The sequence below is a fragment of the Gasterosteus aculeatus genome, chromosome 12, assembly GCF_964276395.1.
Source record: "Gasterosteus aculeatus chromosome 12, fGasAcu3.hap1.1, whole genome shotgun sequence".
NCBI classification, from domain to species: domain Eukaryota; kingdom Metazoa; phylum Chordata; class Actinopteri; order Perciformes; family Gasterosteidae; genus Gasterosteus; species Gasterosteus aculeatus.
In genome coordinates this window covers 19,918,452-19,940,191 of record NC_135700.1, presented here as the reverse complement: position 1 = coordinate 19,940,191, position 21,740 = coordinate 19,918,452, and the positions used below count along the sequence as shown (strand labels likewise).

The following is a 21,740-nucleotide window of genomic DNA, read 5'->3' as shown; positions in this document are numbered from 1 at the left end:
ACATGAGTGCCAAGGTGTGCTGATGTGCTTTGGACTCTTTTGGCTCAGGGAGAGGACCTGTTAAGGTAATCTGCACCTTATTTGTAATCTACAAATAATAGCCAGCGTTCATAGGACATAATGATAAAGAGGTTTTTATCTCGGACGGACAGCAGACCAAGAGCCAAACTGATATTGAGATAACTCATTGATATTCAATGATTCAGCAAATTGCTCTAAAAGTACTCTGCGTCAATGTTAATGAACTCCACGCGTCTGCACAACAAATACAATAATCTGCAATATTGCTATTAAAGACATATTGCCAAGATGATGTGCGTATACAGCTGTTGTTGCCAATGAAGCTATAAAAAAACATCTTTAAAAATGTTTTACTGCCACTTTGTGTTATTGCGCCATTAAAAATTATTTTAAAAAATGAAGTTAATGGATTTTTTTTGCACTAAAGAGAACCTAGACTTCTTAAAGTGGAAAAACATTTGAGTCTTGCATGTTTTTTAGGACGGCAATACGATGAGAAGGTTTTAATAACTAACGACCCATCCAAAGGTTTATTTGGGTTTATATAAAGAATGAAAAGAATGCGGTGAGCTACTCAGAAAGTTCCATTCCAGTTTAGGGAAGCTTCACAATCCTACTACAATAACAACTAGCAATAAAGGAGATATCATATCAGTTTATTGACCTGGTTTTACATTAACAGAGCAATATTTGTTATATGTTGAAGGTTAAGTTATATGTTACCTGATCTCTGATTGTAATTAATAGATATTGACTTATCAGTAACATCCTTAAAAAATATATTATATATATATTTTCTAAAGTGACCCATTTGCACCTATCATTTTTTAATACACAAAAGCATGCAGCAAAACTAAGCAACTGAATCAAGACATCCATATTAAAAAATTAAGTTGGAAACATACCGTTTGAAAAATGTGAGACAAACACTAATCCAACGTTACCTTTATATCGGTTAGACTGCCCCATGGGAGGACTTGCTTTGATGCATTGCTCAACGTGTCAAATGTGTAAATAATAATCATGCAGCATAAAACTATGATTATTTAATTAATGTTGTAGTCTTTATGTCTCAAACAACGTTTAACAATTAGCCAGTGGTCGGCTTTCTAGCTGTAAAATCAACTTTTTTGAATTGAAATTGTTTGTTTTGGTGATAGAACCTGCACAAACTTGCAGAGCAGATTCTCTTAAACATTAAAGCACATTCTACAGAAAATATAATTATTCCACCCATGGAGTAAAAGTCCTTTAGTGGCCAGAATGATGCAATGGTGTGGCTTGTAATGCATCATTAGTTTTCAGGGACTTACAGGTTTCTAGACCAGGATGCAGACATCAGTCAAACACTCGTGCATACATTAGGACTCTCTTCACTTGCTGATCCCTGACACGGTGTCTGCCAAACTGGGGACAATAATGGGCTCAATATATTCAAATATTTTCAAATTATTTTTGCCAACACTACAATCGTGCTTCACTCATATAAGCTGTTATAGACACCCAGGCTGCCATAGCAACAGCTTAGTTCTAAATCTCGCGTTGGAGGCAAAGTCTCGCATCGCATTTTGAACTGCGTAGCAACGGGGGCACCTTGCGTTGCGTTTGGGAGAACAAACCTCAACATGTCAGATGTTATAATTATTGACGAGGAGCCGACCCAAGAGGAATCTACCGCATCCGTCAAGTCTGAGGAGACGTCCGAAGAAACACCCAATGGCGTGAAAACGTGAGTGACAATGATGTGCCGTGTGAGCATTTGTTAGCCACCTGAGATAAAATGGAGTCCTGTGATGCTAGCTAGCTATTGTTAGCCAAGATGCGACCTCAGGTTACGTTGTTGCTAATCATGTTGTTACCACGAAGTACCATCGTATTGTTTTTTCGGTTCGTGGCTAACATTACGCCAAAGTATGCTGTGTAATGTTTTACCCACTAAAAGGAGAGCCGAGGTGATACGCTGTTTTACGTAACATGAATCAACCATTAACGGTGCTGGGTGCTAATCTCTGTTGTTAGACGTTAGCTGAACATCATTCTGAGATGGTAATGTCAGCGGCAAATTAACGTCACTCATCTTCAATCAACTAACTAATCATACAAAAATTCAATTGAAGTTAGCTGTATGAATCTAATAGCCATTGTTGTTGTTGTTAGCGTTTCTGTAAATCTCTGCTCAGTGTTTCGTTGTGTCTGAAGCTAACTGCCAATGGCACTGTGATGCTGCACTGCAAGCTAGCCATGCTAGCGTTAGCTAGTGTAACCATAGGAGACGACTCACATCTCCCATACATCCTTGTCAGAGCCGATAAAATGTCTTGAATTTCGAATAATAAACAATTCTAAAATAATAAAAGTGAATGTTTTCCACCGGCAATAATGTAACTGATTATACATAATTAGATGTACTTGTTTGTTGTTTGTTTACAGTAACGTCGCAAATATGTATTTTCTCCCATCAGAATAATGGGTTCTGTCAGATAAATAATTTTTTTATTTTTCTTACGTTCCTGAACGTTACATAATCTTCTTGACAGATGAAGAAATGCAACCATTTAGTTTCAACTGAACTTTTACTGAGTGTTTTGAGATGGCTGTTGTCTGACTTTTCGCTTTATTTTGTAGGGATGCAGAAGAAACCAAGCATCCCAAAGAAAAGCACGATGCTAAAGAGAAGGCCTCTGGGAGCAGAAGAGCGAACCGCTTCCATCCCTACAAAGACAAACATGGGGGAGAAAAGAAGGGTGCTCATAGGAACCGGGTGTTCATCAGCAACATCCCCTATGATATGAAGTGGCAGGCGATTAAAGATCTAATGCGGGAGAAAGGTAATGTCCCCATGGATGGGGATGGTGTCTCCATTCTCTCGATCACTTCAGCTGATACAAATTTCTACCCCTTTTCCCTTTTTCACTAGGTGTTGCATCCTGCTTGTAGCAGTAGTCAATTAGTTTGTAGCTTTCTGCTGGATGTACTTCTCGCACATAGCAGGGAACCAACATTGTGTGTTACTAGGTGATTGGCGTTTTAATACTTTTTTTTGCGATGGAGACCAATTTAGTTTGGGCTGATACGTCTGTGAGAAATGGAAGATGAATTCCGTTACATTGTCACTGGTTTTTGTGGCCTTGTTAGCTCCAAAATGTAACCTCAAACCAGTAGTAGAATTGATTGTTGAATGATTTTGTTGCATCTGTTGCAAGGTGACCCTTGATGATATCAATCAAAATATTGTTATGTTCTACCTTCTGAATTACGGGGCCTCAACATGCCTTTTTAAAAGCCCAAAGGACAGCTTAAAACTCAACTGCCATGAATGGAATCTGTTGACAAACTGATAATGTTGAAGTCTTTTGAATTTCCCAGGTTTAATGTAGCTGTGTTTCTCTCTGGCCTTGGCCTTTGGGTGTCTCAGTCACTGCCCAGAAAGGCATGGTGTTGTCTGGTGGGATGTTGGTCTGGGCTGACTGTTGATCATTAATGGGACATCTCCATCTGTAGCGGCATTGCCAAGGCCGACGGCAACTTGACGACTCGGTGACTTAAATTACTTTTGTTCTTTTGGTATTTTTCCTTTTGTATGTCTCATGTAGTTGGTGAGGTTACATACGTGGAGCTCTTTAAGGATGCAGAAGGAAAGTCAAGGGTAAGTGATGTGGCCAACTTGCTGCACGAGGTTTTAAATGCCCTCAGCAGGCTCTCATTAATCAAGTGCTCTTTTAGGTTCTGATCCTTTGGGTCTTACTAAGTTACTGGAGTTACTGTGGGTTGTGTTTAGAGCCTGATAGTTGGCTAAAGCTTGATACTCATTTGAAAGGGAGATGTCCTGTTGATTTTGGAAAAGTAGCCTAATGAACTCACATGAGTGCACTTTTGCTTCTGTTGTTGTTATTTCAAATGGTGTAAAAGTTTGTTTGTTTGGCCATTTTCCAAAGGAGAATGTGGGTTGTGTGATTTGTCCTATTGATTGACCCTCGTCTCAAAATCCTATTTTATAATTCTGTTATATGGCACAGCTCTCTTCAAAGGAACAAAATAGCCTTGAATGATCCAGTCGTGCCCTTTTTAATTCTGTTTCTGTATTGAACATGTATATATATATGTGTATACTACACATGTAAAGAAGAGTACAGCGTTTCTCTTTACTGCTGTGGTAATACTGGTCAATCCTAAACATTGTACAAAATACACTTGTTATTGTAGTTCCTTAAAATGCTCCCATGATATTTGTGTCTAGTTCAAAACATAAAATGTTCTGTTATGGTACCTGTTAGTGGTAAATGTTGTCAACAAAACTTATGATCCACCATTGTTTTCTTATTATTTTAAAAGTGTCAATGTTCAACTTTGCCTGAGATAATGATTTGCTCTAATGAGCCTTTTAATCTTTGCTCTAGATTCCTACACAACCAAAAACCTGCCACCTTAAGCTCCTGGGCAAAATATGGCCGACATGCACTATAAAAATACTAAAAGCAGGTTGATACATTAGATGTATTATGCTCCAATGCTTTTGTCTTTGTTCTAACTGCATTGTGTTTACTCCCTCGACTTTGGATATGTGTGTGTGTGACCTGGACTCCTGTCATTCCCCCCGAGTAGGGTTGTGGGTAAGACACCACCTTGTTTTCATGAACATAGAACTATTTTTTTTCAATCTCACACGTGCGCTCAGTCATCTAACACTTTTGTTTTCCTAATCCAATAGTGTGGTGGAGTTCAAAGATGAGGAGTTTGTGAAGAAGGCGATAGATACTATGAATAAGCATGACTTGAGTGGAAGGCCGCTGAATATCAAGGAGGTGAGTCATGGTCACGTGATTCCAGCAAAACTGAGAACTTTGGTTAGATGTAACCATGTGATGTTTTTTTTCCACTATTAAATGCATTTTTTTTTGCTACAACGTTTTCAGTGTCTGTTTTACTTACATTGCAAACAATGCTGCTCTTCGATTCCACTTTGCTCATGGCTTTTCTGTAGATTTTTATCCATACATGGTTTGAAAAAGGTTGATCATCCGATCTACACCCCGTCGATCTAGAAATATAGTACACTGGAATATCACAAGATAATACAATCGGGTGGACAATTTTTTCTTTTTGAGTAGTTTTAAAACTTTCCTGACCAATTCTTTAAGCTTATCTCGCTTTGCTTTATTTTTCCTAAGATCAGAAGTCAACTTTGACCTATTTTTACCTTTCACAAGGACCCCGATGGTGAGCACGCTCGGCGTGTGCTGCAGCGCATCGGAGGAGGTCAGCAGGGAGGTCGCGGGCAGGACATGGGGCCGGGTGGGATCAGCATCCCGCCTGCCATCGCCAACAACCCCAACCTCCCGCCCGACGTCATCCATGCACTGCAGGCCGGGCGACTGGGCACCACGGTGTTTGTGGCCAATGTGAGAACATACTGCAAACATTACCCAAATCTGGTTAGTGATGATTATTCACGTTGATTAAGTGCAGCACTGTGTGTTTTACAGCTGGATTTCAAGGTGGGCTGGAAGAAGTTGAAGGAGGTGTTTGGCATGGCCGGCCTGGTGAAGCGAGCAGATGTGAAGGAGGATAAAGACGGCAAGAGCCGGGGGATGGGAACAGTGACTTTCGAGCAGCCGCTCGAGGCTGTGCAGGCAATATGTATCCTTCCGAGTGGCACGCAACCACGAGAACGAGAGAGATCACAGACCTTGCACACAAAGTGATCCCTTCTAATTTGACCGTGGTCTTCTTCTTAACTCTGGACTCAGCCATGTTCAATGGACAGATGTTATTCGACAGACAGATGCACGTTAAAATGGTATGTTGATTTGAGTTTTTATGTAACTTGAGATGAAGAGGACGTGAGAGCGAATTTTGACATTTTGGTTTTGTGGCTTTACAGGATGAGAAATCGGTTCCTCCTGATGACTTCCGTCAAGTGGAAAAAACACCTCAGTTACCTCGTGAGTACACTTGTTTCCTACGGCTGGTTGTTGACATCAAACTTCTATCCATGGCAATGACCTCAGTGAATTGCAAGTGCCACTAAAATAGTTAGTACGGTTGTTTGATTACCTGTAGGAACATTGCACAAGTTTTTCAAATTGCATTGATATTTTACAGTGATGTTTAAAAGGCCCAGGGATTCTCAGTACTAATGAAAGTATGATATTGTACAGTGATGTTTAAAAGGCCCAGGGATTCTCAGTACTAATGAAAGTATGATATTGTACAGTGATGTTTAAAAGGCCCAGGGATTCTCAGTACTAATGAAAGTATGATATTTTACAGTGATGTTTAAAAGGCCCTGGGATTCTCAGTACTAATGAAAGTATGATATTTTACAGTGATGTTTAAAAGGCCCAGGGATTCTTAGTATACTGATGAAAGTATGATAGCTGAAGGCCTCTTCATCTTATCTTTCAACCGCGAGCAGCTTCACTCTTAAAGGTGTGATCTCATAAGCAGCGATGGTTACTGCAGTTAAACATTCCTTAAATAAGAAATTCGTGGCATGGTTTTATGAGGCCACGTTTGTTATTGTATTAAACAGTGTCTCCCACAAACGCAGATAAAACCCTTTTTATTGATTGCAAAGCTGCAGTTGGTATTGTATTTTTATTATATTGCTAAATGCTGCTACACTGTATCAGTGCTGCGCCAACTAAAAAGAATGGACGATGAACTGCTCCTGGCCTATTTAACATCAAACGGCACACAGACAATGCTGTTGGGTCGACCAGAGGTTAATTATTCACTTGTCACATTTTTTTCAAGATCTACATCCGGTTTTGGTGCAGCAAGTGTTCATTTTCAGTGCTGACATCCGACCTCTGTTCATTCTATCCATAAACAAGCAGACTATACAGTGGGAATCTGCTTCAACTCAAAGCACTTTCACAAAACCGCTGCTACATCCAAAACAAGAATGGGGAAAATATGTTTTTGCACATTTCCTTTTCAGTAAACAACTTTGTATTAAACGAACAAAGGTCTCAATGAGTGTGTTTGCATTTTTGACGATTGAATAGTTGGAATACATTATTTCAAGTTATGTTTTCCACTTTTATTTGTGCGAGTAAATCCCACAGTTCCAACGGTCACCTTCTTGTGTATTTTGTGTGTAGGGGGTCTCGGTGGTATTGGCATGGGCCTGGGACCAGGGGGGCAGCCTATAAATGCCAACCGTCTCGGCGGCGGTGGAGGAGGAGGCGGAGGAGGCGGCGGCGGCAGCATCGGCTCGATGGGGCCTGGAGGTCAGTTATGTTTGTGCAGAAATGCTTTCACACTTACTATTCTGTCTTTAGGCAAATGCGTATTGGAGAGAAACAGATCAGAACATGTGAGCATAAAAAAAGCAGCTGCTTTGAACCTTGTTCTGTAAAAAAATCTTTTCAAACATTGTGCTAAAATAAATTGCCTCAGCCAGTGCCTTTCCTGGGATACGTACCCAGTGGATATAACTGGACACACTTTGTGCCTGACTGACATCGTTTCTCGCCGTAGGCATGGATGCTCAAGGTTACGGTGGAATGAACCGGCTCGGAGGAGGTAAGGCTTCTGCTACGTCTGAGTTTCTTTCCTGTGCTGAGGGAAGGAGAGATTCGTGTTCAAACTAAGTGCTGCTTTCGCCAGGAATGAGTGGTGGCGGGGGCTTTGGGGGCATGGACAGCATGGGGAACATGGGTGGCTATGGAGGGAGAGACATGGCGCCAGGTGGCCGGATGGGAGGTAAGTGAGCGTATTCCCTGCTCAGAGATGAGGTTCAGCTGTATGATGTCATCCCTTTTGGGCCGTTGGTTACTTCAGTCTAAGGTTATTTCTTTTCTCCTGTATTGAGATATGTACCGGTCCGGAATGGGTGGGATGGAGCGTGACTTTGGCCACAGTGACATGCCGATGAATCGAGGATTCGCTGACTCTTTCGGAGGAATGGGTAAGTGGTTCCCTGAGTCCTCTTATACTGGCCGTGCAGACACAGTGCTGGTTATGCCTGTTCCTCTGTGTAGTTTGCTTTTGTGTTTGCTGAGGGGATATTGTAGTTGGGGCGTAATCTAAACCGACGTGCATTCTCTTCCCCAGGTGGAGGTTTTGGAGGAGGCATGAGCGGTGGTGCAATGGGGCACATGGGAACTGGAATGGGTATTTCTATATTATATTTACAGTTTGTTAAATTCATTTTAGTGTTGTCGTATACTGGAAGTTTTGACTGTGACACATGGAAAAACGTATCAATATTCAAAGCCATTTTCAATCACTCATGGAAATATTTACACAACATTGAAATCATAACATTTTAGATTTAAGTTTTTTTGTGTTAATTCACCGACGGAGAGAGCAGAAAAGCACAGCTGCTAACAACGTATTGGTATTGTGGAGTTTGTATTGAAACAGTCTCCAATATTCATTATGAATATGGATTAATAATTAGTAATACTACCATTCCTCCTCCATACTGTATATGACAATTACACCAAAAATGAACTATATGGTCTAAACTAAAATAGTATTGCATGCGGGTACGTAAAAAACTAACACAGCCCCCTCCTATGGAGGCAGCGTGGTGGTGCTTTGTGTTCATGTTGTTGGATGTGTCTTTATTAATGAGGACACCCTCTGGTTTCTACTCCACGTCAGCTGCCCTTCAGCACTTACATGAACCGGAACGCTCGATATGCCGGTATCAAATTACTCCGTATTTCTCTTGTTAATCGCAGGTGGTGGAATAGGAAACATGTCGATGGACCGCATGGGGTCCGGCTATGACCGCATGGGCATGTCGGGAATGGACATGAACCGCGGCTTTGGCGGCTATGGAGGTGGAGGACCGAGTCACATGGGTGGAGGCATGTCTGAGAGGGGCTCCGGGTCCAAAGCAGGCTGTCAGATCTTTGTGCGAAATGTAAGTGTGGATGATGAACTTTGCCGGCAGAGACGAGCTGTGTAGCTCCCCAATTATTTAACGACTATTTCATTGACGGATGCCTTTTCTCTACGCTTTGATGCCCCAGTATTTAGTAAGGGTTTAACCAGCCATGCTTGACATGCATCGATATAAATGGTAATGATTCTGTGACTCAGTTTATGATTTTTGTGCTTTTGGGTAAACGAGATGGTGCTTCAGTTCACAGGAAGCTGTTAACTGTCGGCCTATTTTCACTCGAGTCAGACTCGTAATGTTTTATTTGTACCATATGCGTCTTTTTAATGGCATAGTTTTGCCTGTCAAAAAAGGTAATGTTGACAAACGTATTGACTTGAGGGTACGTGTGTGTGTGTGTGTGATTTGCAGCTGTCTTATGACCTGACGTGGCAAAAGCTGAAGGAGAAGTTCAGTCACTGCGGTGAGTTTTTGGTTTATTGTGAATTCAATCTTTAGTGCAAGTGTTAGGAGCCCTCAAAGAACTTGACATTTCATAATGAAAAATCTTTGCATTTGTTTCATTGCTCCACCTTGTCTGCTGCAGGCCAGGTGATGTTCTCCGACATCAAGCAGGAGAACGGGAAGTCAAAGGGCTGTGGGACGGTGAGATTTGACTGCCCGGAAAGTGCTGAGAAGGCCTGCAGGATGATGAATGGAACCAAGATCAACGGCCGAGAGGTGGACGTCCGCATCGATCGCAACGCCTAGAGTTTTTTTTGCAGACGTCACGCTAACACACTTCCACATTCAGCCCCTTTGCCTACGAGCTTTTGTTTTGTTTTAAAAACACAATTATTTCATATCTCCATGTGGCCACAGTTTTTTGTTTTGTTTATATATATATATATATATACTGCGTAGTTCTTATGTCTTTGTTTTTGTAAACCTTGTCAGCAAGTTTTATTTGGATGAATAAACTTTTTAATTTTTAAACTTGGTGGTTTTTTTTTCTTTTTTCTTTTTTTTTTAAATCTTAAATCTTTTGATCAAAGTTTAGGAAGAATTGTAAGTTCCATCGTTCCTCAACACTGACGCTCAGTGGCGGCCCAAAGGTCACTGCCCACTAAGGCTTTAACCAAGTGAGTCAGAACGCACACGGGCCTGGAGGAAGCTTTTTAAAGGGCCACAGCTCCAAGAACATAGCATTTTATCCCTTTGTCATCCCATTTTATCATATTTCCGTTAGATAAAGACAACTGGAAAGTTTTTTTTGTTGCTCATTTCTTCCTGGCAAACCATAAAGTCTTGCTCATATAAGCTTATCAGTTGAGCTCTGTGTTGTATAGACCTGATCTTTCCCCCCCTAAGTGACCCACTTAAAAAGAACAAGGATAAAAGTTTAGTTGACACCTTTTATTACTTTACTCCGCCTCGTCGGTCATGGAAACTTGGAGATGATCTCCATGAGATGTGACCAGCACACGTCTCATGTGGCACGATTACCCTGATGGCGTGAGAGCGGGAACGTGTTTCCTTAGACTCCACCGTTCCGTCGCTGTTTGAGTCATTGTGGCTTCGGCCGGCTGGTGAGGTCAGATCTCAGTCACTGCACAACCTGATGGGATTATTCCCAATAATCCCGAGCTCGTAGAGGATGGACAGGGTGGCAAAGACGATGTAGCAGAAGAGCGAAACAAGTCCCAGCTTCCAGTCCAACCTCCATTTGTTAATGTGGACGGCTACAAAAAGGAAGACGATGGAGAGGAGCAGCGTGGCGGAAATGAAGACCAGCCCCGTGCTGTTGACCTCCACCGGGTTGTTGGTGTCCACAAAGGCGGTTTTGATGAACCAGGGCAGGCCCAGGCACAGCATGTCGAAGACATTGGAGCCCACGATGTTCGACATGGCCATGTCCGCTTTCCCTGATGAATAGAAAAAACGTTCACCGGCTGGATTCCAGTCTCACTGAGACGACATGCGTGTCCTTTTGTTATTTTTCTCGTCATTTCTAAAATGGCTAATGGAAAGTGGGTCAGCAAAGTGCATAAATAATCAATAGTTCCCACTTAAATCTCTTTTAGCAAGAGCTCAGGTGGCACATTACTTTTAATAATCAATATTGTTATGGCCGTCCTCACAGGGAAACGCCAGGGACTCATGAAGGGGAGCGAGTCCGCCACTTTTTAGAGGAATCCAACATTATGGCAAATATACCATTTTAATCAGACTCTGCAGAGCTGATTGGCCCTTTTATATGGCAAACTCAAGTGTACTGTCCCGGCTACCAGACTATATTTAGGGAATGGCAGCTGACAAGTCGTGACACTGATGTTTACCTTCTCTGGCCACCATCACACTGGCGACGGTGTCGGGGATACTGGTTCCAGCAGCAAGGAGAGTGAGTCCCATCACTGTGTCGGGAATGCCGAGTGTCTCGCCTGTGTAGAAATATGTTAAGAACACAATCAGTTCAATGTTTTACTCCCATTTGTTTTGCATCGGCCTAAAATTAAGGAAATTACAAATTTGCTTCAGGCGGCTATACGATCTTTACACGTACGACATCATCTGTCCCGGATCCCTCAAATCAAAGTCCACATCCAGCAACAACATGGAGCACCGGGGTGATGAAAACAGCAGCTGATTTTCACTGTTGCCGTGGTGTTAACAGATAATCAGGCTGGATTTTAGAAATACTCTGGTTCCAAGAACCAAATTCCACCAGCTGAACCACGGCCACTGTTAGAACCCAACTCAACAATGTGCTGCTGATGTTTTCTTCTACATTATGTGTTAAGTTAAGCAAATTTAGTCCAAGAACATTGGAACGCGGCCTCATGATACCCAACCGGTGTAGTATGTGTAAGTTGCAGACATATTACAGAGGACACAAACCTTCGTCTGATTGTGGGGGGAACATTTTGAGGATTGTGAATAGCATAGTGTATGTTTTGTTGTACCTGCTCAGTCCCATGCTGCTCTTTCATGAGACTAACCCCCCCCACATGTCTGCCAACTACAAGATAAATACTGTCTTTATGCTCCAGCAGAGCCGCCAACGTCACATGATGAGGCTTCCCCTGTTGGGCTGATCCTAGCTCAGTTTTTCCCGCTTGGACCGGTGCCTGTGGGTTCCTCTGAACGCACACACGGGGCTCACATGACTGCTTCCTCAAGGGTGAAGCCGGCCGTAATCCCGGTCATGCTCATGGCCCCGTGGGGCCCCAATAACACCCGTCTCCACCATGTGATTCGACTCTGCGAGGCTGACATTTTTCTCACAGGTGTCAAACACTTGTGATCTCCAAAAGCTCAGCGACGTGGTGCACACGGTTTACACACCTGCAGCTAAGCCGAGAAACGCAGACAACACAAACACGAAATGCTGGAAGAAAAAAGACTCTCTCACCGACGACCGTGACCATCCACACCATGACGTAGGTGAAGGCTGAGATCCACACCGCCGACATGAAGAAGGTCACCATGAACCATCCCCTCCAGAACCTTCTCCTGCAGTCGGGGATGGTCAGGAAAAGCAGAGTGATGATGGGCAGGGACAGAACCCAGAGGATCCGTTTCAGGTCGCTCTCCGGCACGGCGAACACATTTTTGTGCTCTGCTGGACCGCGAGTAGCCGGGGGAGGGGAGGAGGGGGGGGGGGGGGCACATCGAGGTCAAACAAGCACGTGCGTTCCACAAGATGAACGCAGGTTGAAATCACTGCAAAACAGGGGGGGGTTTTTGTTTGTCTTTTTTTACCTTCAGGAATCTCGTTGAGGCCGTGCAGGCTGAGGGACAGGTGAGAGTAGCCCGAGTCGTCCTGGAAGATCCCACTGTCGGTTCTGGAGCGACTGTGGACCCGCAGGCTGGTGTCGTCGCTCCAGCCCATCAGAGGCTGCGTCTCGGTCTTCTCGCCGGAGCCTCCGCCCAGACAGGTGCAGCAGGGGCTCAGCTTCCTGAGGACGAACTCGCTGACGCGGAGGTCGAAGCACAGGACCACGATGTAGAGGGCGTAGATCAGCAGCAGAGACGCGGCGTCGTACCTGCAAGCAGAACCATCGCTTGACACTCGTTCTTCACCTTGGGGACGGATGTGAGCGGGGAACAATGTCCACAGGCCTACTTCAGCAGACGGGATGACATCGGAGCTTCAAGTTGTATTTATTGATGATCAAAGGCGCTTGCAGTATCTGAACGAATGCACCTCACTTTTGGAATATTGTAAATGGCCGTAAACATTTTAAGCTGGTGAATTTGATTTATTTTGGCTTTTATAGCATTAATATGCACTGCAATGGAGAAGTTACAAATACAACACACAACTTCAGTCTCTGCTCTTCTAGATTTGCTGATATTTAGCAGTTTTTGATTTTACTTTTTACTTCAGTACTTCAGTACCTAAAAATAACTAGGTTTCTCCCTCAGACCAGTACATTTTCGCTTAGTATTTAGTAACGTTTGGTTTTGATACATTTTCATTTTACAACATAAACAGATGGGTTCTGCGTTTATGAAACTTCATATCTAGAAGCTAAATCTGTGTGTCATCGTGCTCTTACCAAAGTCAATGCCAAGGACTGCCACTGCCCTCGCTGTGTTTATGGTGGGACGGTGTCTTATTCAATGATTATTCATACAGCTGTACTGCCAGCGTAATAAATGTCAGCTGAGTCACAGCAAAGTACTTCTGTACATCTGTTTTCATCTCTTATTTTTAGCGTCCCGTGAGGCAATAAATGGCTGTTTCTGATTGACTTTTACACCCCCCCCCCCCCCCCTCTCTTACATGTAGGTGCTGTAAGGTCTGAAGATCAAGCAGATCGCGACGTGCACTCAAACTCACCAGTAGACTTTGTTATCGGAAATGATGGCAATAACGGCAGAAACACTGATGCCATATGCCAAGCAGTCCCTGAACAGCGGCCAACAGGTGAGGCGCCCGGCCTGATAGAGGAAACAACAACACGTGTTTCATAAGCTTACATGACAAGTTGTGCAATGGTTGTTCCGCTGTGACCCAGTAAAAGGTGCAGCTCTTACGTAGAGTCAACCTTTGTGAGAGTGTGAGTGTTTCGTAAATGTACCAGAGGGGCCAAGAGTCCACACGCCGCGCAGATTCCCAGCAGGTTGTAGACCGCTGACCCCACGATGGTGCTGACCCCGATGTCTCCCTTTGTCACAAACACACCTGGCACGAGTAGAAAGGCCCGTTTTAGCTTCGAGGGACGAGCGGGGACATAACGTGGAGGCATTGGATACTTACCCAGAAAGGCTGTGACCAGTTCAGGTGCAGAACTCCCAGCGGCCATAAACGTGGCTCCTGCTACATCCTGAGACAGTCCCAGGCCTGAGAGAGACACACGAAAGGCATCAAGACTAAAATGCAATCTACACAAAACAATGGAAGCACCCGATTGTAGACGGTCCAATGCAACAACAGCACAAATGACTCCTAATGTGACCAGGCAAAGACAACTGATGCGTCTGATGTGTAATGTGTATTTTAATGCCATGACTGAAGTATGGTCATGCGTGTTTATCGGTCCAAACCCTGTAATTTTATTAGTTACGTTTACAGCTTGTTTACAACCATTACATCATTCAAAAATAATGAATATTAGCTGTTTCCAGTGAGGATTTTCTTTTCTCGGTTTTATATAATCATGAAGTGACAGTACTTTGGTGTGTGTGTCAATCAAAACAAAATGAAGTGAAAAATATCCCTTTGGACTCTCAGAACTTAATTATTTTGTGACCACAGCCCACACGAGTTGATAAAGAAATGAATCATTAGTTGATTTGAATGATGAGGCAGGTGGAAGCACCACTACACAGGCTTGTGAAAGTTATTTGCTTTTATTAAAATATAAAATATATGAATACTTGTTCAAGCATTTAAACAAACAACGCATATTGCAGACTGTTGCTAATTCTGTCCACATATTCACAGCAGCTTTTTCTTAATAGCTCTACAACATCTGCACACTCTGATCCTTTGCTTGTAGTAGAAATCTTACAAATCCTCATTATTCCCATAATTATACCACAGCATTCCAGACCATGCGATGATGCAACGATGTGCCACTTACGGTCACTGATCACTTCCAAGGAAGGCAGAAAGTAATCGTCGCAGATTATTGCAACAGCCAGAAGCATGTAGAAAATAACCATGAAATAAATAACGAGCCCTCCGTCCTTCCTCTCCTGCACCGTGAAGAAGCCGTCGGGGAACTCGGAGGACTGGGCCGAGATGCATTCAGTCTCATTCTCTGAAACAGCAGGACACACACACACACACACACACACACACACACACACACACGTCACTGACAAAAAGCGTCACCCCAAACAGCAGCGGAATGTTTGAGCTCTTAATGGAGGTTACACGGTATTTTCATGCCAATAAGACATGAGGATTACGGAGCCACAATTGATTCCTCACACTGTGACATTTATAGTGACACACTAAACGGATTGGAATAGAATAGATTAGATTCATAAACAAAAAACACACTCATGAAATAAGGAAAATCCAGACGCAATGCTGGTTCTTACCGAGAGCCCGGCGCACTCTGGTGGAATGGGTTTCCTTTGTTGTCTTTGCTGTAAATGATACAAGATGGACCGCGCAATATAAAAATATAACAAATCCTAAAAAGTAAGGTATAAAATCTTTCCTCTTTTTCTGCAGGTTCTTATTCATGGTCGTTGGAGTCAATGGAGTGAAATCAGCAAGTCTCCCAAAGAGTCATATGTTTCTTTGCTCTGACAAGCTTACAGATATTTAAAGGTGGGCCGAGGCTGCTTGCAAGCGCGGCATCTAACGCTACGACTACGACTACAAGCTGCAGAGGGAGAGATTACTGCGGTGAGAGAGCATCTTTTAAGGTCCGGCGCGGCTTAAAACCTGGGGGCCGGGTGGGGTGGGGGGGGTCACGAGTTACTACTCATTACTGTCGACTTGAACGCGCTCCGGCCTGAGGCCCATCAGGGGTGACGCCTCCTTCATTATGTAAAAAGAAACCCCAACACACACGTCTTTGACTGTGCAGAGAATAACTTAACAGAAATGTACACGGCTGAATTTAGGGAGCTCTGCAGATCAGACAGCAATGCCTTGATGCTGATGCGTTAGACTTACATGATCAAGCATAGATAAATGTTTAAGCAGTTTTGGTCAATTCTACCAATTTCAATCGTTGTAAGACGAGGAATAAATGTTATGAATTGTTATGACATTAATCCTCACACACTCATGCAGAGCTGATATAGATGAAGAGGCCTCCGCTGGTCAGATCGCATTTAGGCTTTTCTCGTGTGTTTTTTAAATAACCAATGTTTCTAGTTGTAGTAACGTCGCAGTAACTGCGTCCGCATGTCACACGGTCCGCGCTGACCTGTCTCCGCAGCGTCATTTGAGCAGTCAGTTTAATGCAGCACTGCACGCTCCGTGCGACGCTAATCAAACTGGTCCAGGACGTCGCCCTTTATTGGCCGGCCAATAGAGGGCGACGGGTCGACTGGGGCAACATTGGTTTTGCCCCAAGCTCGCGCGTTCTCTTGTCGGGGACACTGTTCTCTTATGTATCTAGATATAGGTAGATACATAATATAGCTAGATCTATATAGAGATAGATAGATAATATGCTGAATTGCGCGTGAGGGTGAGAAAAATAAGATCGTTAAACTTTTATTTACAACAATTTTTTGTGTTGCAATAAATGTTGAATATTCTTCGTATTGCGCAGTAACGCGTTTTTGATACCTTTGCATTAAAAAAAATGACAGATGGATACTTAAAATGAAATGTTCCCCCAGCCGCCACTGGTGACAGGCGAACACAGCAGGCCTGTTACAGCCTAACTCTGTTTTTCTCACTCATCTCACATGGTATGATTATATAGGCCAACGTTATTTTCTTCATCCCCTTTTCCTTGTTAACATTGTAACATTGTAACTCTGGTCAGAATGCATTTTATTATTGTTATTATTATTATACTCTCTGTTTTTGACTACAAATCTCTGAAACTGTAGGTTTGAACTTGATTGTAATGACAACTTTGAGGACTTGAATGGACACGGCTGTATAGGCTACACCCAACATGCTTGGGGAGCACAGGGTTGTGGGGTGTGACAGAGTGTGGGGCTTGTTTGGACGTGTCCCAGGTCTTCCCCACATGGACCACATGGACCAGGGAGCCGCTCAGGAGAGAAACGGATGGACAGTCTGTCTTCACTGGATTCACAGCAAGTCGTAAGTGTCTTTTTCTATTTTTCTATTTCTATATTTTGATCATATTTGAATGGCCATCACTGAATAACCCCGTTGGGCTGCATATGGGTATTTTGTTATGATGGATGACTTTGACTGTAAACATTGAGTGAATGGGATTCCTTTGTGGTGTAATCGGATCGGGTTTGTTGGTTTCTTTTTAAACACACTATTCTTAAGTCACTTTGAAGTTTGACTACTTTTAACAACTAATGAATGTATGTGATCATCCGAGATGTTAATGAGATCTGAAATGTTGAAATAAATGGAATAATGAAATCAATAATTATATAGATTTTGACATCAGAATCTAATACAACTGCGATGTTACGTAAGATTTTTAGAAATCATCGAAAATTACCGAAAATTAATTTAATTATGCTGTTCTATTTTCACAATAACTGAGTTTATTCCATTATTTCGTTCCTGGAGTTTCAAAGTAGTATTAGTAGTACTAGAAGTTCTACCATTTATTTACACAGCCTTTCCCCCCATTAACATTTTATTTTATACTGCCACTTTTCACTGAGGGGAGAACTTAATTACTGTAGACAAAAAAATGAAATCTTATTATTTTACATTCTTTGTCAAATATACTGTATATTTGTCTGTATTCATTCATACGATTATCTATTTAATAATGTCTTGTATGTTCAGTATTTTACATATTTACCACATAACCTATGCACTCTGAATATACATTTATTTGATGTTAATCGTTATATGTGGGTCTATTTATATCACCAAACCTTTCCTATTCCATGGAATATTACTCAAATCACATAAATATTTTGGACAAGACAGTCGCAACATACACTTACAGTATATCACGCACTATATCAGCTGTCATTGTGGCCTGTGATTATTTGTGAGTGTTCCAGTTACTGACCAGCAGATGGCAGCATCGAAGCAGAACGTGTCACTGAATGTATATTAGAGGATTTCTTAAAGATGTGATTCCTAAAACGGCACCAAACGGAAAAACAAATATTATTTCTTCCGCAGTTGATATGGTACTAATGGAGCTGACATCATCCTTTACTTTCCACTGTGTCTAAGTAATCATTTCAGTTTTTAAGAATTTAGGGGTCATAGCAGGAGCGTTGTTGACATTATCAAGAACTGCAGTCATACCGAGAATAAATACCGCATCACAGATTTAATGGCACATTCCAAGAAAAACACTCCAGTGTGTGTGTGTGTGTGTGTGTGTGTGTGTGTGTGTGTGTGTGTGTGTGTGTGTGTGTGTGTGGAAAACCTATGGTAGAACAGCAGCTTGGCCTGAACCCTCCCCCATCTCATTTGTCATTGGAAGCCTCTGCTTGTGTGTGTTTGTGTGCGCTTTGAATTGAAAGAAGATATAATGGAAACTCTGCAATACCGTCTTCCTCCCAGTTAACTAGAGTGTTAGCTGCATGGAATAAATCTTTTTAAGTGCTTTAAGGTATCTAAACACATGTGCCATTTTAAAGTAGTTTAAAGGGCATGTTTATAATGTGTCTATGTTGTATTTGTTAAAAATGTGTGGTGAAAACAAACTGTCAGTCTCGCAAAATTAACCCTCACAAGATAGAGGGGTGAAACTTGTAAGTTTAGTTTTCAAACCTCCTGCACAGAAATAGGGGAACGAAACAAGCAAATCCAGCAAAACTGGTTAAGCTGCTTTGCTCATCATTACACAAGGGAGAGTTAGCAACTTTTATTAGTTTTTACAGGATTGTCCACGAAATCTTATCATCTGCTTATCGCGTCTTGCTTTCTTGCTTGAAAACAGTGCAGGTTGGTGTGTTTTAGGTCGGTGTGTTTCGTGCACTTCCACTCGCTGAATACCAGCACCCTGCCCTCTAAGGGGAGTGCTCAGTGTTCAAGGTTCAGGGAGATAACGAGAGGTGAGTGGCTGACGCATAGCTTGTGTTGTGTTACCAAAGGCTCATATCAGATTACAGGCGACCGCGGCTCGGGTGAAACCAGAGACTCCTTCAGACCGCCGTCCCTTTCGCACAAACCAGGAACTGGGACCAACGAAGCTGAAGTTTTTGAAGAAGCTAACAAAGGGCTTACGTGTTGTTTTTCAGACGAGCGTTACCATGGGTAAGAAGACTCAACGCTCCCTGCTGCTTTTGCTGTGTCTGTCAGGGCTCGCTCGCTGTTCGGCTTCCTTTTTGTTTTGGACGGCCGTGGTGGAGCTGACCTACTCTGACGGAAAGAACGGGACCGTGGACAAGTACTGCCAGTGCGGCGTGTACGGTCGCAACTCTCTCCTGGTGAAAGCCGAGGGCGTTGTCACCCTTCCCAAGGGAGACCCCATGGGCTGCAGCTCAGGTACCGTCTACAATCGCAATTCCAGCAACCCGCCCTGGATAGCCCTGGTTAAAAGGGGCAACTGCACCTTCAGCGAGAAGATCAACGCCGCCAAACGCCAAGGCGCGGACGCCGTGGTCGTGTATAACACGGACGGCAGCGGCAACAGCACCACTCACATGGGGCACTGGGACGCCGCCGACATTGTGGCCATCATGGTTGGCAATTCGCAGGGCCTGGAGATTGTGCGTTTGGTGAGCAACGGGACAGAGGTGATGATGCAGATCGATGTAGGCAGCCCTCACGGACCCTGGATGGACACGTACTGGCTTTACTTTCTCTCCATCGCCTTCTTCATCGTGACGGCCGCCTCCATCGCCTACTTTGTGTTCATCTCCGCCAACCGGCTCTACAGTCTGAACGCGCACAGGCGCGCCGACAGGAGGCTGAAGTCGGAGGCCAAGCGGGCGATCGGCCGCCTGCAGGTGCGCAAACTCAAGGCGTCGGACGAGGAAACGGCCTCCGACTCTCACGTGTGCGCCGTGTGCATCGAGTCCTACAAGGCAGGGGATGTGGTGACGGTGCTGACGTGCGACCACATCTTCCACAAAGCCTGCATCGAGCCCTGGCTGCTGGAGAGGAGGACCTGCCCCATGTGTAAGTGCGACATCCTGAAGGCCCTGGGGGTTGACGAGGAAACAAAAGGGAGCCTTTCTGCCGAGTCACCACCAGAGGTCACTGTGATCACGGTGGCAGGAGGAGAACCCATGTACGAGGTCCCACTGGCAGACCGGCCAGGCCCCGACCCGGACAGCCTTCAGCATCACTATGACAACAGGGCCTTCGAGGAGGACTCGGCGGCTGGGAGAAGATGAACGACCGCAATGGGAACAGAACACCAACAGACCAGGACAAATGGGTATTTCTCTGGGATACGCTGAACCAGCACAATGGAATCTGTCTTTGTTGCAACAGGAGATTTGAGCTGAAATATATTATACAAAAAAATTCCACGGATATTTTTATTTTTAATGGACGTTGTGTAATTAGCTTGGATAGCACTACCTGTCCTCTGTCTTGGTGCAGGTGTGTACTTATGGGGTGTGTTCATAAAAAACAACAACTGAGAATTTCGTGGGGGAATGCCAGTGTCACATGTCTGCTTTGCATAGTGGGCACAACAGCTGAGCACTGGTCAGGCGAGTGCAGTAGAACATTTGAATAGGTGTTTTTACCCCGGGCCAAATTTCCATCGACAATAAGCTTGATGTCTTGCAGTGCTCACATGGCCAAATGCACAATTTATTTCCCTGAATTTAATACATTGGAATAATTTGGCTTTTTCTGCTTTATTTAAATAGGAGTTTAATCATGTGTTTTTGTTGTCAGGTTGCAAGTACACACAGCTCTTCCTTATGAACACACCCTGTACAGGGAATGCAGTGTGAGACTCATTGCATGACGACGAGTGAATAACATCACCTGATGGGCCGGGACTCTTATGAAAGGAAAATTAAACAACAGCTTTTAGGGTCCTTGATAATTTGTTCAACACCAAGAAACATTGGGGAATTTGGCAATGCAATAAATGTCACAAGAACTGTGGATGATGCGCCTCCCAAATATTTAATCTTGACTGTTGAATAGGGTGAATACATTTAGTGTGTAATGGATTTTGAAATGACATATATTGAGATCTATTTATCTATCATGTCAAGTTCTGAGGAACTCCCCTCTTGAAACAGACGTGCGAGCACAAACAGCTGTTCTTGAATTGGTCTTCCAGGACCTTCCTTTCAACTATTTGGAATGGTGTTTGTTTCATTTCTGTGGTCTACCTCTGAACTCTCGCATGGCTTATGGAAGATTCTTGCCATTCTCAGATGTAGTGTGTCCCCCAGTAAATTATAATCCTCAAGAATTGTTTAATGACCTTTTTTTTCTGGTGGAAATTTGCTGATTGTAGCAACTAATATATTTTTCTATATTGGATCATTTTCACTACTGTTTTACAGATTCCAGTCTTAAATTGTTCCGTAAAAATGAATATCACTTGCTGTATTAAATCACATTGATGTTTATTAGAGTGCAATAAATCCCTCAAAATGAGGCCTAAACGAAACTACGAGCATATGTCCTTTCTGAGTATGTTGTTTCTGCGCCTGTGTTTGTTGGTGGAGGGGAAATAGATGGTTGTGGACCCGTGTGAATGTGCAGCTGTATTGCTATCCATCAAGCAGGTCAAAGTGTAGGTAGTTTCTCACTTTCAGAGTTATGGTCTCGCTCCCAATAACTGTGGGAGAG

General features: G+C 43.3%; 3 protein-coding genes across 4 annotated transcripts; 2 read left to right on the top strand and 1 right to left on the bottom strand.

Moving 5' to 3' along the window:
* The first annotated feature begins 1,369 nt into the window (after nucleotides 1-1,369).
* Nucleotides 1,370-9,856, top strand: myef2 (myelin expression factor 2). The gene is made up of 17 exons (XM_040167912.2): nucleotides 1,370-1,750; nucleotides 2,647-2,849; nucleotides 3,615-3,667; nucleotides 4,624-4,631; nucleotides 4,730-4,823; nucleotides 5,229-5,420; nucleotides 5,505-5,658; nucleotides 5,769-5,818; nucleotides 5,903-5,963; nucleotides 7,128-7,256; nucleotides 7,507-7,551; nucleotides 7,636-7,731; nucleotides 7,841-7,936; nucleotides 8,083-8,142; nucleotides 8,718-8,902; nucleotides 9,293-9,344; nucleotides 9,468-9,856. The coding sequence occupies exons 1-17, from the start codon at nucleotides 1,647-1,649 to the stop codon at nucleotides 9,629-9,631; spliced, it is 1,746 nt and encodes a 581-aa protein (XP_040023846.1). The 5' UTR covers nucleotides 1,370-1,646; the 3' UTR covers nucleotides 9,632-9,856.
* Nucleotides 9,857-10,261: 405 nt separating this feature from the next.
* Nucleotides 10,262-15,842, bottom strand: slc24a5 (solute carrier family 24 member 5). 2 transcript variants are annotated; one of them, XM_040167938.2, is made up of 9 exons: nucleotides 15,419-15,842; nucleotides 14,953-15,132; nucleotides 14,127-14,210; nucleotides 13,948-14,051; nucleotides 13,707-13,807; nucleotides 12,623-12,906; nucleotides 12,273-12,479; nucleotides 11,200-11,301; nucleotides 10,262-10,785 (listed from the first exon to the last, which is right to left on the bottom strand). In XM_040167938.2, the coding sequence occupies exons 1-9, from the start codon at nucleotides 15,564-15,566 to the stop codon at nucleotides 10,463-10,465; spliced, it is 1,533 nt and encodes a 510-aa protein (XP_040023872.2). In that variant the 5' UTR covers nucleotides 15,567-15,842; the 3' UTR covers nucleotides 10,262-10,462. The 2 variants fall into 2 exon arrangements, with proteins under 2 accessions (XP_040023872.2, XP_040023865.2); XM_040167931.2 differs by having other exon boundaries at nucleotides 12,273-12,482; nucleotides 15,419-15,741.
* Nucleotides 15,843-18,865: 3,023 nt separating this feature from the next.
* On the top strand, nucleotides 18,866-21,558 carry LOC120812074 (RING finger protein 148). The gene has a single exon (XM_040167886.2). It carries the CDS (start codon nucleotides 19,223-19,225, stop codon nucleotides 20,309-20,311), a length of 1,089 nt encoding a protein of 362 aa, XP_040023820.2. The 5' UTR covers nucleotides 18,866-19,222; the 3' UTR covers nucleotides 20,312-21,558.
* The last annotated feature ends 182 nt before the right edge of the window (nucleotides 21,559-21,740 follow it).